Consider the following 18,884-nt stretch of genomic DNA (forward strand, 5'->3'; position numbering starts at 1 on the left):
TAACTTACATATACTGACTTTGCAACCTTTATTTCTGTGAATAATTCTGACACAATTCAGCAGTCCCGTGGAGTTTGAGTGAGGTTGTGGTCAAAAGATCTCAGCAGAAGTAGTTGTGACGGTTCATTAGCAAGCCCCAAGCTGCTTACCATCCACTGATGGTAGATTACTGCTTCCACAGCTGTATCATGTGAGTGCTCCCTGGCAACCTCAATGCAAAGTTAACTGGATTAGGCTAAACTGATACTGAAGTGACTGGGGATTCCAAGGCCATTGCACATTTTCTGTGGTTTGCGTTCTCTTGCCTTTTTTTTTTTTTTTCAAGTATATGAAGTTAGTTTTCATCCTATGTGGCCTTTGGGATGTGGATGGAAATTGCTCTCTTTTTCAGTATAAAAATTCCACATCGAGTAAAAAGAAAAGCAGGTAGATTTAAAAAGATGGGTTGTCACAAAATGTGTAGTTATTCTTTGTGAGCTAGTAATATATATGGATTCAAAGGGATATTGGACAAATTCATTGAACTGAATTCTCTTGAGTTCTAGAAGGGTCACAGACATCCTGTTTACTTCAGGACAACTCAGAATCTCTAGTGATGGAAGGCTGGGTGGGTATGTGGGGGTCCCATCATTCTGCTTGCCATGTTTTTTACTGTCTTGTAGGCATGTGCTTTTGGCTCTTGTCAGACAGCAATAGCCATTCTGACCTTCCTGGTTTACAGAGTTAAATTAACGTTCTCTGATCATTAATTAGAACTAATGCCTGATTTATATAAGCATTTTCTGCAAAAAAGTCAGGAGCACAGCCATACAATTACTAGTTATCCCTTTGAATATTGACAAGCAGTTGATTTTTTTTTTCTTTTCTTCTTTCAGGCTGCTGAACAAAAAACCAAAGGTAAATTAATTTTTGTTCTTCTGTGAACCATCTGATATTGTTAAGGCATGCTTAAAAATGTGCTTGTACTTTTAATTACATTCTCTTTTAAAAAGGAGAGAATATCTTGTTAGGATAGTTCTATTCCTAAAGCTTGGTTGGAGGAACTGACTTTTCATGTTGGGATTCCCAGTGTAAGCTTTCACTTTGCTGATCTTGCTGGATAACATACTTTTTGTCAGGAATATATGGATTAAATATCTCTGCAACTTAGCACAATGTATATTATATTTTTCCTTTAATGTTCAGGACAGATGTAGTTTTTCATTTAGATATTTCAAAGACAGCTAATTGCCACCAAGGGTAAACCTCTCCCTCTCTATGCACGATTCAACTCAATTCAGTGAGTAAATTCAATACATTGAACTCATGAGAAAGCTATTACCCCATAGCCACCACCACCTCTTTTTTTTCTTTCTTTCTCTGTGTTTTTTTTTTTCATTCTGGATAAGTGAATTGAACTGGTTTGCAGAATGGTCCAGGAAGCAGCAGAAATAAGCAAAACACTCTCCTCTTTGGGGCAGTGAGCTACTAGAGCTGTGCCCTAGGAGAAAGGTTGGTGAAGCTACAGCCTTAAAAAAAAGGTGAGGAAGAAAGCCGAGGTAATGCCTCTCTTCTGCAGCTGTTGGCTTCTTTTGTTTTTTTTTTCTCCTCCTAGCCTGTCCTTTGCCACCCAAAGAACTCAGGGTTGTAGAACAGTTCTGGACTTGTTAATATACACTCCTATTTATTGCTACATAATTAGGTGACAGACAAGGAAGTACAGCTTCCCAGATTCCCGAGACTGGGAATTGCCAAGCCTAACATATGGGATTGGCAAAACAACTTATGTTTCAAAAGCTTTTTATGTATTTATATAGCAGAAATTAATTTTCACTCCAGTGATACTGAATTCAGAAAAATAGTCTTTGAACTACCCGATGAAGAAACTGACAAGCAATTTATTGAAACTCCATCTTTTTCTTTTCAAACTTTTTGTCATGAAGAAAGCGTGTGAAATCAGAAAATTTGAATCTGAATTCTGTAGCATCTGCCTTGTAAGATGTTTTGTAGTTTGTAACAGTAGATTTTGCTTTCAGTAGAGAAGATGGCAGAAGTAGTTAAGCCTCTTGAAATCTTAAGCACGTGAAAAATTTGAAATTCAGATATATGATGGGTTTCTATCTAAATGGAGTATTTCTGTTTCCGAGTAATACATATTTTGTTCTATGAATCAACTCATTTCTGTGCAAAGATGTTTCAGTTTTATAATGTATTGTAATGACTTTTGATATCATAATTCTATGGCAGATGTTTTTGTTGTCAAAGTAACTAATTAAGCTCATTTTCACATGATAATACAATGGGTCTTGATTTCTGTTATACTGAAACACAGTGCCATCTCCTTTCCTGGGTGAGATACTATTTCTGTCTTTGTTGTGATAGCTTTGCTTTTAATTGTTTGAAAATATAAAGTTTAATGTAAGTTTTTAAAAATAGCATGATAGGAATTCAGTTTTTTTCAGGTACAGCTGTGAGTTCATTTGTTTTAAATTGAGGGACTGCATTTCTCCGTGAGACCTTTGTCTGTTATCTTTAAGTGTCTTATGCTACTGCTATAAATGCAGTAGTGCACTGGGTATTTTGTTTTGTGTTCATGGCTGAATGACAAATGCTGCTAGAACTAAAGGCAACACAGGGATTATCACTGAATTTAGTTAATTTATTATATGAGGGACAAAGCAATTAAATGCATTGTAAAGATGAGATGACACTAAAACTGGGTGAAGTGACTGCAGCAGCTACTGCATATACATGGTGTTTGAAACAAGGATTAAAACCGAGCTGGGACTGAACATTTTGCAAAACATCACCATATGCAGAGTTTGGTAGGTAAGACGTAACTTCATGCAGTTGCTTACAGTATGGATGTGACTTTTTTACTCTGACCTTTCCAATAACTGAGACCAGCCTGGATGTGCAGGGGAAGCTGTATCCTGCCTCAAAATGTGGTAACTTAGGGTTTAAAAAAAAAAAAAAAAAAAGACAAGTTTAAATTTATCATTCAGTTCTGCAGCTGGGTAGTTGTGGCAATGAGAGGCACTCACATGCTTTGGGTCTGTTGAAGAAGAATTAAGAAAACTGTACAACCAGAGGTGAGATGGGGAACAATTCTTCAGTTCCTGTTTTTCAGCTGATTAGGACAACGTGCTTATGCTGTTTCTTACTTGCTCTCAGCTGCGTTTTTGAAGAAGGCACTTTCTTTGAGGTAACTAGAATGAGGGAAGCTGCAGGACTTGCCAAGAAGGAGAAAAGGTTGTTAGCCTTTTTGGTTGGCTTACGGTGTGCTAGAAAGCTATGGTGTGATCGAGGTGCTTTTAAAATCTCGTATTACTTTTTTTTTTTTTTTCCTTGTACAACAGAAAATATAAAGTTCCTGCCCCATCTCGTGTAGTTACGTTTTGTTGTAAACCGATGCTAGCTGTTGCATGTTCAGTCTCTGGGGAGGCCTCAGGAAAGAGAAACTGGTGAGGAGGAAGGAGGTTTCCTGTGGGTGTGTGTACGTGGTGTGTTGTCAGTTAACTATTGCTCTGAGGCCTCAAACCCAGCCGAATGTTTTCATTTGTGATGCAGAGCACAAAACCCTTCCAAAATAAACACGGGTTTCCACCAACAGAGGGAAGGTATGTGGCTGCTTCTGAAGGTGCAGGGATAGGAAGCGCTCCCTTACATTGCTCTTGTGTCTATTTAAACAACTTAAGTTATTTTTTCTGGTTAAACAAAGAACCATCTCTTTAAGTCTTCTCCACATAACAGCTTAAGTTTCCATTTATTTTTTCCTGCAGCTTTGTTTGCTGGAGTATTTTATTTTTTTTTAGTCTGAATCTTTCATGGATATACTGTTGGCAACAATTGTAGGCAATGTGTGAAAGGAAAACAGATTAGAAGAACTGATAAGGAGCTGAGATGTTTCTCAATTACTTGAAAACAAATTAAAGTCGTCTTCCTGTTCAGCTGGAGAGCAGTGCTGCCGAATTAGATGAGGTGGGAAATGAGCGTGTTTGTATTGCACGCTGTGCACTGTACTTCCACGTTACTGTTCTTTTATGGTGAATTTTTTATTTTTTTTTTGAGAACGGGACCATTGAACAAAGCCTATTAGTGTTTATTTTGAATGCATAAACTCTTGGCATTTTATACGCACTTGATGAAGAAACTTTGTACATAAAGGCTTTTGTAATGGAAACATTCAGCTCTAACTACCAGTAAGAGTTCTGCACAGTGCACTAAGCAATCCCTGGTATGGTAAATGGCTGTTACTTAATAACTACAGGAGACTTTTTATAGAGAGCTATTGTGATAAATACTGGGAGGTCAAGGCATTCTGCTGCCTGCTTTTCTTCCAGCCAGCTGCTGCAGATTTAGCCAGCACACAGGTGACCACGTCCCTGACTGCTTTGCCCCATCCCAGCTGAATTCTATGCTCTTAATCTAAATTGAAGCTGAAGTGCAGGTATAGAATAGCTTAAGTGGCAATAAAACTCTGTTACCCAAACATCTGCTGTGGTTAGTGACAGGCAAAGTGTCTACCCAATTCTCTAACATTACCTACATTGAAGGTACGTGTAAAATCTACACATGTAGAAGGAAAAAGAGTTAACTATTTACCATTTTCAGCTGAATCTAGAAAATATTTTGGTAAATCTTTGGTTAGGAATGAATGTTAGTCTGGAAAATATTTTTCCTGCAGTCTAAAGGATCTTTATGATGCCTGTAGGTCTGTCTTTAGTGCGTTCATGGCATCAGACCAGGGAGAAGGGTGTGGGCTTTCCAAGCAGAAAATGGGAAAGCAGGGAAGACTTAAAAGAAGAGAAAGCAGTTAACAGTATGTGTTTGCTTGATTAAAAAAAGACTTCTGGTGCTGCAAATATTGACATAACTTCTTCAGATACTTCTTAAAATTTGCATAACATTTTCTATACTACAAGCAATCCAGTGTATTTTAACTGGAGGGACGTGATCTGCTGTATTATAAATGGAAGTTAAAAGGGAAAAAGAGTAGGTGGAAAGATACAAGAATCTGTCCCCTGCTCTGGCATTTCTATTTTGATGGCAGAAGTAGTGGCATACCTTTTTTCAAAGCCTGGTATTTTCATTTGAAAAATTCTGTTTCTGCAGAAATGCAGTTTTATGTATGTTACCAGCCACTTTCTGGCTGTTATCCACATTTAAGGGTAGTTCCATAGGAAATAAGAAAGTGTAGGCTTTTTGGAGAACCTCACCAGTACTTTTAAGTAGAATTATGACTATGTAACACAGTTAGTCTTTTGTTTTGTTTTTAAGGTTTGAACTTTTCTAGTTTGTGCCCTATTATTATAGGGGCCAACAGAGGTTTTTAGACAAGATTAGGAAATGTGTTTCAACCTACAAATCAGGTATGATTTACAACAGACTGAAAACCTCTGATTCATTTGAGTATTTATAGCTTATTCTTGAATATCTGCCTCTGCCATCTTGTTAGTTAAGTGCTGTGTTTGTACTGAACGCTTTAACATTGTAGTGACAAAACGTGCCATAAATCATCATTGCAGAAGGAAGGGGGGCACTGTAATAAGTTCTTCAATTAGATCGTAATACGCAGTCATTTGATAACCTAATGATAACCCGGTGCCGCACGCTAAGGCTTTATAACATAAATATGTTTTCTTTTTGATAAATGTTATCATTGTGTTGTTTTGCTATTATAAGAATCTTTAAACAAACATGAATTTGTTCTCACAGCTGACTGAGATAGCAGTTCTCTGATAGAGAAGTAATTACAATTTTACAATCTACAAAGAGCAGAATGTGAAGATAATTTGTACAGTCCCTGCTGTAACACTGGTTCAGAAGAGTAGAAAATGCTATAAAGGTGGGAGTGCATTAGGAGGAGAAATTTGCATATAGAAGAAGACAAAGCATGCAGAATGACTGTGGAGGCTTGAAGTTAACTCGTAGAGAAAAAAAACACAACACTTGGTTTCTTGTTTTTTCTTTCATGTGGGATGGCTGTAATGAGCCATCTTGAGTTTCTGGAGTTTTAGTTCAGTGAGGCAATGTCACAAGGATCTCTGTTCAACCCCTACCATTATGAAGTGAAGGAGAAAAATTTAGGGTAGCAAGTAAGTGTATGGATAATCCTTATTACAAGCTCTGTTTTGCTTTGTGAGCATTATTTATATTGGTCTGTGTTGATTTCGTAGTTTAGAGACTAATTGTGGCATGAGCATCAGTGTCTTTTTGCAGGAGAGTATGTCAAGGCTTGATACCCTGAACCCTGCAGCCAAGGACAGTTGTGAAGCTTTAGGTCTTCTATAGCTCTTGTGAAGTTACAGACTCTTCAGCATTCAAATAAACACCATTTTCAGACAATGAGGCACTGAAACTAGTGGTACTGGATTTTGGCAAAAAGTAATTCTCTTTTTAAAGAAAACAAACACAAAACTTGAGGGTTATTTGAAAATAAAGCGGAAACGATACTCTTCCTGATGTGCTCCTGTCCTGAGCAGGATTTACAGGACAGCTGACCTCTGAAGAAGCGAAGTGCTTCAGCTTCTTTGCGGAGTTGCTTCTTTTCCTTATAGCTCAAGTAAGCACCTCCAGTCTCATTCGGTGGTTGCCTTGGAAGGCTTCTCAGGTTCCTCAGCTGGGCATAGGAAAGTGGGTAAGAGCTCAAATCAGAGGTCCTGATAGTGTTGGTACTCCTCAGAGACAGTGCTTATCTCCTGCTTTATACAGTCTGTTGTAGTTTCCTATCATGAAAATTTAGGCATGTGCTTGTCTTATAAATACAGGCAGAGTATTTATCTGCTTTTCTATGTGGTTTCCCTTTTCTCAGTTTCCTCAATTAGAAAATGACGTGGGCTTATCAGATTTGAGATGGTAACAGCCCTACCTGTGCATATTTATTTTTAAAACAGGGTGAAAATGGGAGCTTTCAGACCCTAGGCACAAATGAAAGTATTTTTCAAATGCTGTAACCGTTGTACTGTTTAAAGGCAGTAGGACTACATGCTTTCTTCAGATTTGTCTTTACGATGTCCATTGCCTGATAAATTTCAAGTCTGGACATTATAAGAGTACCCTGTGAAGAGACTAAGAACAAATGAGGTAACACCAGTTTGGCTTTTCGCATCTGGAGCTAATTCTCTTGGTGCCCCTTGGTGCTAATGCCTCTCAGATAAATCCCTGACTTGCTTTCTGAAAGGCACAACAACTGCCAATACAGTTGTTGATAACTGTACATTCTAGAATATCAATTTTAGCACAGCTACACAATGATAATAGTGGCTGTTATGATCAAACTGCATGCTGTTTTATGATTATTTATCTGCCCACGGTGTGTACTTCCATACTCAGCAATAGACCTCTCTTTCTGTAATGGGCATTGCCTAATGTAGTACATTTAAACACGGAGACTGTGAGACAGTCAAACTGTTGCACTTTCTGACGTCACGACAGTTGAGACAATAGCATGCATTCTGTTCTTTATCAGCCTGCTTATTTAAAATTGGTAAATACGTATTCGATAGGCAGTTGTCTGAGATTTCTTGTCCACCAGAGCATATATGCCCTAGTACTGGAGAGCAGATGCATTTTTCATTTTTGACATGCCATCACTCTGTTCTGTGTTTGCTGAGAAGCATGGACCAGGAGCATCTCTTAGTTTTCTTTCCCACCCAGCAGCCCGAGATGTGTTTTCTTGCAAGTGATGTTATGGCTCTGCTTACTTATTGGTTCGGTTCTTTTACCTTCTGAACTAAAGTCTGTCATTAGCTTTTAGCCTTATTTAAAGATGTGTGTATATAAAGGCAGTTTCTTGTCTGCCTCAAGGACTATCTCATTTAGGTCACTCTTTCATGGGAAACACTCAGCTGCTGTGATGTTTTCTCCATGAAAACCTATCAACTTTCCTTCAACTGCAACGTGATGGCTACTTTCTATTGATAGATTATCACACCACTGCCTGGAGGAGGCTTGTATCCCATATAATATCTGTGGGATCTGCAAGTTACAAGCTTGAAGAGAGGTTCATCAGGCGAGAGCAAATGTCTTGGCTCAGTTTGGTACACGGGATGCCAGACTGTTTTGAGGCATATGCCAGCTTTCTAAGGTTTCTTGGTCCACTCCTTGGGAAGGATGAAACCAGCTTTATGCTGTGACACCGGTGCACATTCTCATGGTAGTTACTGTGCAGATGCTGGAGAGGGTTATTTTGGGAAAACGAAGGAAATGAAGAAGTGTTTTGATTCTTTTGCAAAGCGTGGAGCCTCTGGCTGGAGGGACCTTGTGTTCTCCTGCTGGCTATCTGGTGTTGACATTCCTCTGCTCTGAGAATCCGGTCTGCCTCCTGACTTCCTTGTGTTTTGCTAGATTATTTTAATGCTTTTCCTGAGTTGTTAGAGATGGTAGCCCATACTTTACGAATTCTGCACGACTACTTAAAGTGTCTGTTTAACCAGCTCACGCTTCGGTAAGTGCTCTGAAGCATTCTGGCCGTGTTTGTGCCGTGCATCCCATCATTCCAGTTCTTCCTGAACAGGTTTAGGCAGCGCAGTGCGCATTACCTTCCTGGAGGTGCTTACTCACACGGCTGATTGCAGGTCCAAGATCACCAGGAGAGGAGGTAATGTCCTTGCTAAGCATCCTGCCCTTGCTTTTGAAGCACGGCAGCAGGGGCTGACACTCAGCACTTGTGGGACCTGTGTTTAACAGCAACACCAAATGCTTTTGGCACTCCTCAGCTGCCCCGAGCATGTCGGCAACTATTGCTGCTCGCCCAAGGGGCCCGGCTGAACCTGAGGAATGGTTCCAGCTCTTGATGGCCTCTTCCTTGTTGGCAGTAGTAATTCTCCTGTCACATCACAGAGCTTCCTGAAGATCCATCCTCCCGTTTTCAGGATGCCCTTAACACTTCTGACATAGCAAAAGCAGCCAAATCCAAAGTGTCTTTTTTTTTTTCTTTCCAGTAGTTTTTACGGAGCCAGACCTTTGTCCTCTCCAAGGCTGTGCAGGCTCTCCCAGGACAGTTTTGAAGCATAGAGGTTACAAAGCTCCAGAATCGACAAGCCCTCAACTCCGTTAAAAACTCCAAATTTCACACTGAAGCCTTAGGCTCGCAGGACTGGCTACAGCCCTTCAGACAAACAAGAAGGGATTGTCTTACCCATGTCCGCACTGTCAGACAGGCCCAACAGATGTTCTTGAAAGACATTTTGTTTATTGTTGGAAAGTAGTCTCGGGCTCAGCCTGAACAGTCTTTCCTGTAATTTAAGCCCATTCTTGTCTGATTTGCCGGTAAGTGCAGAGCAGAGCAGGCCTTCCCCTCCCCGCAGCAGCCTTTTGTGTGTCCTCTTTTTGACTCAAGCCTTCGTGCAGCCTCTCTTCGTGCTGGTGTTTTCAAGCCATTTTTCAAACCATAGTCATTTATGTTTCTCTCCTCTAGAAATCCTTCCACTTGGTCTAGAATTATTTTTAAATGCAATATCTGTAATTGGAGGATTATTAAATAACGTCTGAGTTAAGCTATGTAGCAGTAATTTTACTACTGCTGTTTACAAGGAAAATCCGAGTCCTTTTTATGCCTTTCAAGCTGAGTCCGGCGTTCAGCTCTGTAATCTGAACTGCCTCATAGCAGTGCTGCTGCTGGTTCTTGTAGCTCAGTTATTTCTCTCTGAACTCAGCTTGCATTAAGGAGCTCCTAAATTTCAGGTGGCCTCTTCTCTAATTCCGTAAGCATCTTGAATTGATAACGCGGAGTTTCTTCCAACTCTCCTTTCCCCCTCTTTCCTCTTTGTTCTCTAACCGTTTGCTCTCTGCAGGTAGACCTCTGAAGTAGACATTCAGATCTATCACTTGCTGTAATTCCCAGCAGCTCGCGCTGCAGTTGTTTAGGCCCAGTTGGCAGAAGATGAGAAGGCTTCCTGAGGGTGCTGCAGGTGCTGGGCCCACCCAGCCCTCCTTCAGCTCTTCTCAAGCACGTCTGAGGGAGGCTGTTCTCGTCCCCTCTGTCTGTCTGGCATCTCTCCTCAACAAGAGAAAGTCTTCTGAACGAAACAGAAAGAAAATAATATATCCAATGCTATATTTCTGACATGGGCTCCATACTTTAATATCTGCCATCTTCCAAGAGTCATGATTTTTTTTGTTTGTTTGTTCTATAGTTATTTCTGATTTGTGCAATAGTTACTGTGGGAAATCAAATCTTGGAGATAATCTTCAGTTGCCTCAGTTGTTCAGTTCTGATGTTCTTTTTTCCTTCCCAGAGAATGTGAACCAGACCAGGGTGCCCATTCTTCACCTTTTTTCTCCTTTGCCAAACAGCAAGCCCCATGGCTCTGTCTCACCTTTCGTTCAGTATACATTTCAGAAATGTGTTGCCTTGGCAGTAACATTTTTGTACAGAGAAGGTCCTTAGTTACTTTCTTAGACGTAAGATAAAGCATTTTATTTCCCTCCAGAGGGTACTAATGAAAAGCCATTTACATCAGGAAAAATGCTTAAACACTTGATCCGTAGTGTTCTGTCCATTCACATTATTTTATGAGGGGTTAGGATAACTGAGTTGATGCCACGAGTGTGTATAGTATTTCTCCAGTTTGGACCTTGAATGGTAAAATACATTTTGAATGTGAAGACCTTGTGATGTGGTGCCTTATTATGGCTACAAAGACTTTAAAAAGTCTAATTCTAACTTAAAGTTTCTGGACAATAAATCAGACACATAATAACAGTGGAAACTTAAATCCATAATCTCCTTTTACTGATACTTGGGATCTAGGCAGTATTTTATTCCAGGTTACAACTTTCCAATCCATTAAATGGTCACTGCATTACTGCACCCGTGCTTTGCACATTTGTTTTTATGGCTGTTTTTTAATTGCAATCCAGAACATGCTTTAAAACACTTGCCATATTTTACACAGTGTTCTTTTTATGGCAGCGCTGACTTCCCTCGGGGTGCTGAGCAGAACCTGGACCGAGCCTGCTCTGGGGGCCACGTCATTGTCCCCCGTCACTGTCCCCCGGGGGTGGCAGATCTGGAGCCGTGTGCTCCCCCTGCTGTCGCAGCTGCCTGCTCACGCAGCGGAGGAGGAATGCTTAAATGGCGCTGGGTAATTCTGGCCTGGAGTGTTTGGGTGAGTCTTTAATAACGTCAGGGTCAGGCAGCATGAACACCATCAGCTGGCACTTACAGCCTGCCCTTACCGACACGGGGCGATGGAGGCATCGTGGATTTGTCTCCCTGCTGACTGCCCTACGCTAACGTGCAGGAAGCAACATATTAAAAAACAAAGTTAATACAATAATAGGTAGCTCTGTAAAGCCATTAAAGACCTGTTGTTTTTGTGGCCTGCCTAGACAGCTTTGGTATTTTCCTCTTTTTCTGCACTTGGACTTGGTGCAAAATGTTTTCAGCAGAAATAAAACTTTATAGAAACTGGACACAATCCTTGAAGGCTTGGAAAATTTATCAGCAGTTATCAACAGTGATCAGTGAACAGTGCGTGTGTGGGGAAAGAAAAGCTTAGGATTTCACATGTTAAACCAAGCAGTATTTCGCAGGTGAACAGTCCTTACAATGCTGGTCTGTTTTCCTTTGGATAAGTCTAAGTACGTGTATACAAAATAAATATGTGCATATAATATAAATTAAATCTGTGCATATATGCACGTAAATGCATGTGCTATAATTAGGTATTCCTTCCTAGTAAGGGGAAGACATGTGTCTAAAATAAACTCAGCAGAATTTTTGAATTAAAATGAAGTAATAATATTAAGTTATTATTAGTAATCTTTATTAAAACATCTTTAATTTCTTTTAACATTCATGTAATAGAATCTGATTTACTGGGAGTGGCATTTAATTAATTTAATTCAATTTAGAGAGTTAACTCCATTACATATTAGTACAGAAAATTACCTCTGAACAGTCATTTCTCACTGGTGACATGCAATAAGTTAATTTAGCTCGGAGTTCGTTTGGGTGCATTGTGAGTTCTTACCGAAAGTTGCTATGGTGACAGGCTGCTGCAGCAGGAGCTGTCATCCCAAACAACAAACACAGCAGCCCTGCTTTGCAGAGCGGCACCGCTGCTGCCGCCCTACGAGCGCTGGCAGATGGATCAGCGCCGCTCGGCGCTTTTTTTTCCCCCTTCGCCGTCTTTTTAGTGAACTTGGTTGCTTCGATCTTTTAGAGATGCCAAAGTCGCATCTCAAGGAGCAGGGAAAAGCTTCCCTGGGAATGCCCGGCCATTAATGGACCTGCTGGGGCTGCAGCCCTCTCACAAAAGAGGTTTTCTGCCAGGCTGTGTTCAACAAATTGAGCTGAGCATTTTTTTTTTTTTTTTTGCTTCATCTTAGCTGCTGCAAAGTGATTGCAGAAATGCACTCAGAATTTAGTTTGCTTTTATTTAAGGCATTTTCTTGAAGATTTGCAGCCTGAAGAAGGCAGCCTGAAAACTGCTGGAACTACTTTCTTTGTGTTTCTGAATAATTTAAATCTTTTTTTTCATATATGGCATTAATGCACGATGGCCTTGGAGACATAAAAAATCCGTTCAGTTTAAGCTGCGTTAATGAAGAGTTTGCTTCAGGTTCTGTGTCAGCCTGGGCTTCGCTATCAGGTAGACAAACTCTTTGTTCTAAACAAAAAAACTTCCAGTCTTTGGGAAACTCGCTCGGAAAAACCTGGCTGCATATTTGAAATCTTATTTAGATTTAAAAGGGAGGTATCAAAAGAACTGAAATACACGTTTTATGTTTGGTGTATTTTTTCGTCTAGGTCAGTATGCTGCAAGTTAGACTTATTATTTTTTTTTCCTCTTTAGAGCATGACTTTAATTGGGTTTATTTGAGCAATAAAGCATTTTGGGGGTCCAGATTTTATTCATCTGATCATTTTAAAGCCACAGGAATGACACACACACAGCTTGTGTTTCCAGTATTAGGATCTGCATCCAGAACAAGATGTGGAACCTCAAACATTTTTCTAGGAACAAAAATCTGTGAAATTTTGTGAAGCACGAGGATTCATTCAGACCGGGAAATCTAAGGCCAAAATACTTCAGTTTGAGCTTTCCATAAGTTGCAATGCCCAGTTCCCCTGGGTCGAGGGACCTGAGGCTCGCAGTAGAGCCTCCTGCTGAGGAGGGGAGGCCGGTCCCTGCAAAGCCGTGTGCTGACTGATGCAGGCGATAGCTCAGCCATCCCTCTGCTATCTGCAGGGCTGCACTATAAACATACTCTTAAGCCTTGTCTTGCAGTAGAATGTGAACTTAAAGGCTTGTGCCAAACTTGCAGGGTCTTTTTACTGCTTTATTTAAAACATTGCTCTTGCCCACAAAATTGTTACTATTTTAGTATTGCACTTAAAATATTTATTTGGTACCATAAATGTACATGACAGTGGAGCCAAGGCTTTGTGTTTATACAGGGCTCTAGTTGATTTGACATGTATGCGTAGTGCCGTGATTTCAGCAACACAGCCAATGTCAATAAAAATTAAACTTCATCTCATGATCATGTCGAGCACGTTACCTTCACCAGCAGGCCTGCAATCAGCAAGCAGTCGATCTCCGTGCTTACACAGGAACGTCTGGAGGGAGCTAAATGCCAATGCAATTGTTCCTCCTGCCTCCGCCCCCTGAAACATGAAGCCATTTGAGTAGCTATATTTGTATTTTCCAGAACAAAAATGTGTGCACGTGTAGTGAATCTGACGGGTCTAGGTTATGTTAGACCCAGAATGGATTTGCTACAAATTTTTGCGTGTGCATGCATTATAGGCCTAGGGCCTCTCTCGTGTATTGATCTGCAGCTTGCATGCACACTCTCTTTGTAGCCAGTAGGTCTGATGTGTCCTGGTGCACGAGTTAAGGAATTGATCCATAAATACATGCCGGCAATTTCCAGACACTCAGAAAATTAGCCAGAGTCCTTACCTGCTTTCCAGCTCAGATTTCAAATTGGAAAAGCAGGTCGACATAGCATGAATATTTAGTGTTTCCAGTCCTCCCGCAGCCTGGCTGGGATACTAGCACTGACTGTGCCCTGGGACACCCTAAAATTCGTACACCAGGTACATGCCTTGCATGCACAGACGTTGGTGCAGCGTGTTCCAGGTGTGATGTGGTCTCTGGACATCCCTACAGCATCTGTACCAGATACTGACACTGAGTGTGTTTCTGTAGAGGCAATCCAAGATGGAAATGGTGGGTATGTGAGGTATCTCTTTGCAGTATACAACCACTTACTGGTTTGGAACTGGCAGAATTTGTGCTCTGATTCACTGCCTTCCCTTCAACCCCAACGTGAAGAGCTGCCTCCAGCATCTTTGCAGAACGCAGCAGCCATTCAGGGTGAGCTCTGACCTCCAGACCTTGAATGTATTCTGCAACAAAAGGGCTGGTGCTAACAGTCTTTTTAATATAACACAGGCATTAACCACATCCAAAGACATGGATCTGTTTATAAGATTTTTGCTTCTGTTATAAAAACTCCATGTTAATGTGTAATCTGGTGATCCACCAGCTTGCCCAGCTTACTGTGTGGTTTTAAACAAGTCTCGAGACTTGTTTGTGTGAGCTGTAACCTGGAGATGTGTCACTGTTCAAGGTGCAAATGAAGTGGTAGGCTTTTGCTGTATACGGTAAACTGGTCAATACTGTGATAATTCTAGTTGTTAATTATGTATGAAGTGAGTTACTGTGGGTTTTCATATTCATCTGCTCGTACAAGTGATTTAACAATGAGCAGATCTCTGCTGTACAGAATACTTGCTATTCAGTCTGGAGATGGCTTTTATTGAATGAAGGAAAAATACTGTTGCCAGTTTGCCTTAGCACTACTTGTAAATTTGCTTTTAAAAAATCCTTTAAATATGAAAACTGTGTGTAAAATGTTGTCTAATAAGATTAAATGCACACAGTCAGCTTAAATTAAAGGATTCAGTTGCTGGTTCTGCCCAGAATTCTTATGTGGCTCTGTATGAAGTTATTTAATCTGTTATTATTGTGCCTGGATTTTCCCACCAGCACTTGCAGTGATGATAGTGTTAGCATTGTATAATTTAGCTGTAAGCTGTTTCCTGTCTCTGACTCTCATTGTGCGGTTACTGACGGGTTGCATTGCCTGGAGCAACGCTTGGGAAGGGTTTGGAGGGCAAGAGCAGAGGAGAGAGGGGCCCTGTAACAAGTTGTCCTGTTGGTGAACTACAACTTCACATGTGTGTCCCTGGTGGGTCTTTGTGAACTCAGCGGATGGGATTTAGATGTTTTAAAAATAATTTGAGGAAGTATCCAAGACGTGACTTCTCTATCTATTAGGGGCTGAACTTGTTTTATATGAAAACCTCCTTCAGAAACCTGAGAAAACTCTGCAAATGCTGCTGAGCTCTAGCAGAGCAATCCTCCTCACTGAGCTGCCCTCTCACTTGGTTGTTGAGCACCTTGTTGTACCTTGCACAAGTGTATTCATCTCAGCAATCTCTTATCTCTTCTCCATCCTTCTCAGACAATTCTTAATGCTAATGTTTCTTATTGTTATTAACATGAGTGATTAAAAACTTTCAATAGCTTTATTATTTTCCTTTTTTTAATAGTTAAGTTGGCTTTCTAATGTCGGTGTATTGTTTAGAGGGACGAGTCTGCCTGATAGTGTCCTGCTTTGGAGGTGGGAGTTGAGTTCAGACAAGAGTCTGAATTCAAAGTTAATGTACAATGACATGTTGGACGAAATATGTCTGTGCTGAAATGTCTGAGGCTTACTCTTAAGGACAAATGGTAGCCTGGGGACCAGCTTCTAGCAAGATGTATTTATTTATTTATTTGTCTTTTGCTTTACAGTGGGTGCATATTTGAACAAATCTGTGAGTAGAGAGATGTATATGATTAACACTGGAATTTGAGTTACATGAATTCATAAATACTGCTTAACATCATCTGTAAATTGAAGAACTATCGCTTGAAAGAAACCAGACGAATTGTTAAGCCTTGAAAGTTACCATCTGTTATCAGTTCACATCCTGAAGGAATGTAGCTGTGATAATTTAACTGTTCCATTACCCAGAATTTTGATTCATGACCTGGACTTCGAAATTCGAGGTCTGATGTATGCAATCCAATTTCCATTCATCAACCAGGCCATGGTAAACCATGTGTGTGCACTCACAACCTACAATAAACATTACAGGGTGAAAGAATACAATGCTAAACAACATCGTATTTGCTTTGAATTATCAATCTATTGTTGATGACAACCTATCAACCTAATTAGCTGTACCATTTTTAATGGCACAGCTAATTAATTGTGAATTTAAAATTAAAATTATAATCAGTGCTAACATGGAAGAAAGCAGCGAGGAAATTGTTGGAAGCTGTTTAAAGTATAAGTATTCTTCAGGAGCCTGCTGCGTGTGAAACCAAACCAGAATAACAGCACGGGGTTGAAGAAAACTTTTAAAAATGCAGATTGCATCACAAAGTAAACAGGTTTTGTATCTTTCTGTCAAGAGAAGTATTTGGCACTTTCTCTGCTGAGTGATAAGAAAGAAAAATGTGTAGAAGTTGTTTAAGGAAGTGAAACAGAATCTAGTATCTGAGCGCAGAAGTATGCAAGGATGTATGGTTTTTATTAGGAGCTTCTCCAGCTCATACGAGAAGTTAAATCTGTGAATATAGGGTCATATATGGCAGGGTTAGGACTCCTTGTTGCTGGGTGGTTCTGTGGCTGGGTGGGCTGCGTAGGGCTTACAAAGAGAAGGCAAACTTAATTGCATTGGAGTGGAGGGATAAAAGGTAGTTTGGGAACGAGACAGTTTGAAGTTAATCAAGAGCAAAGCAGGCTGGGTTTGGACGAGTAGTGCTGAAGAATAAGGAGCACATCTTCAACTGGAAAACCAGCGGGTGAGGACAATACCGTGATTACCAACCTGAGAGAAAATGATTTCTTTGTCATTACTGAAGAAAGTGGGAGGACTGGATTTGGAGCTCTGTGTTATGGTGGGATTGTAGGAGATATGCCTGGGGAGGTTCTGGAGAGGTCGCCTGTTCCAGCCTCTTGCCCTAAGGTAATATCACCGGACCTGTAGCGTGTCTTCAGATACACCTTCATCATCGTTACTGTTAGAAACGTAAATCTTAGTATTTGCAGCTGCTATTTAAACTCAGCATGTTTTGTCCTATTCACCCTGGGATGGAACAATTATTTCTTTCTTTGTATTTTATTCTCTGCTGTGTGTACCCAGGGTCTTCTAGACTGAGCTCCCACCTTGCCTTCTGCGTGCTGCGGTCCCTCATGGTTCCACATCCCTCTTCGCTTTGTATTCCTTCCAGGTGGTCAGGCTCCTTCTCAAAGAGAGATGCCCAACCGCGGGTACTGGCAGTGCTTTAGGGAAGGTTTTAAGGTGCCATATGGATGTAGGAGGGTTACTTTAAGCCTCATAGCTAGTTGTTCCATCACAATGCTTGTTTCCTTACAAGCCTGACCTTTTCACGCTGGTTTGGTTTGCGATGTGCTAAAACACGGCACCTTTTTCTGCAAAACTGCTGTGGGATCAGGTGTTGGATGTTCTGCATTTAATTCTTCCTGCCTAATAAGGTGGCTTTCCTTACTGAATTGCAGCCAACTTTCTTTCACAGCACTTCATTGTTAGTTTCCCATCGGTTTATCAGAATTTGGATCCTGTGCCGCGGCAGTCTCATCACCCCGATATTGTTTCTTCCTAGCCTGGGGGTAGTTGGGGGATTTAATAAGGATATTATCTAGTCCATCGTGCAGTTGTTAATGAAAATATTGAACAGCATAGGTGTAGATCGAGTCCCTGTGGAATATATTCTGAAATACGCTTTTGTTATGACAACAAACCATTGATTCTCCCAGAGAATATTTCAACCAATTTTACATTTAGCTCGCGTTCCCCAGTTTGCTTATGACAATGTCGTGTAAAAATTCCGTGTCAGAAACCATCACTGGTACAAAATTAGCAGTATTAACTTCTGTAAGAACAGTGCAGACTCATAGTGTTAGAGGCATTTTATGTATGACTCTGGGAAAATGCCCTAATAAACCGATTGCTATGGGTATATTTTTGGTTTCCTCTGGAAGTGAGGCTTATGAGATTGGGTTGTGAGAGAGATTCCTGTCTGTCTCCCCCCTCAGCTTTAGACATTTCTGGTGAATTCTGACCAAATTTTGTAGGATGTCCACAGAGGCCCCTAGGTACAAAGTCACTGAGATGTGCAGCTGGGTGCAGGGCAGAGGCTTAATAAGTGCTGTTGTTTCCCTTTCCTACCTATCTGCTGAGGTCTGGAGGAATGTCCTTAATGTGAATATACTGGCTGTGTCTGCTGGTGAGTCTGCCAGCTGGCCAGCCAGCCAGCAGGGAGCTTTTGAACAAGCCACAGTGCTGTTAATACCAATGTATGTTTAAGAAAAGAATGTTTAGTTCTTCAAAAATTGTGAAATACAACCAAACGGAATACGCTTTCCAGCTTTCTTTAATATTTATATGGCTCTAGCAGATCCAGCTATGAAGATTAAAATAAAACCTTTAATTTATAAGAAGTAATGTGGAAGTCTTACTCCTGGGAAGATGATTTGCGACTGACTTGTCACTGTGGGCCCTATAAGTTATTATGATTTCCTCATAAAATATTGATTTCCCACAGATGGTTGTAAAATCTTTCTGGATGACATATTTTCAAAGGAGGTTTTCCAGCATCAAAATTAGGAATTAATTTTTGACTGAATTGAAACCCACTGAATAGATAACAAATACATTTCAACATTTAATATATATCAATTTATGGTGGGTAGTTATCTGCTAACTTCACGCAATGATCATATGTCTGAATATAGTCTTAGAATAAATTATGCCCATATCTTGATGAAGCCTGTGAAATGTCTTCAGATGAATGGATCAGACTGCA

The 18,884-nt window shown here is 40.5% G+C and overlaps 1 protein-coding gene across 11 annotated transcripts in view; it reads left to right on the forward strand.

Annotated features, from left to right (window-relative positions):
- Positions 1-18,884, forward strand: part of TNRC6C (trinucleotide repeat containing adaptor 6C) — a 287,922-nt gene that overhangs the window by 206,064 nt on the left and 62,974 nt on the right. For 10 of the 11 annotated variants that reach the window (XM_072025708.1, XM_072025705.1, XM_072025711.1 and 7 more), the window contains one exon: positions 876-897. In XM_072025708.1, the coding sequence (XP_071881809.1) occupies positions 876-897 (22 nt within the window). Of the gene's footprint in view, positions 1-875; positions 898-12,562; positions 12,582-18,884 lie in introns of those variants that run through there. The other variant, XM_072025713.1, reaches the window with a different exon arrangement.

Source organism: Anas platyrhynchos, chromosome 19, assembly GCF_047663525.1.
Source record: "Anas platyrhynchos isolate ZD024472 breed Pekin duck chromosome 19, IASCAAS_PekinDuck_T2T, whole genome shotgun sequence".
Classification (NCBI taxonomy): domain Eukaryota; kingdom Metazoa; phylum Chordata; class Aves; order Anseriformes; family Anatidae; genus Anas; species Anas platyrhynchos.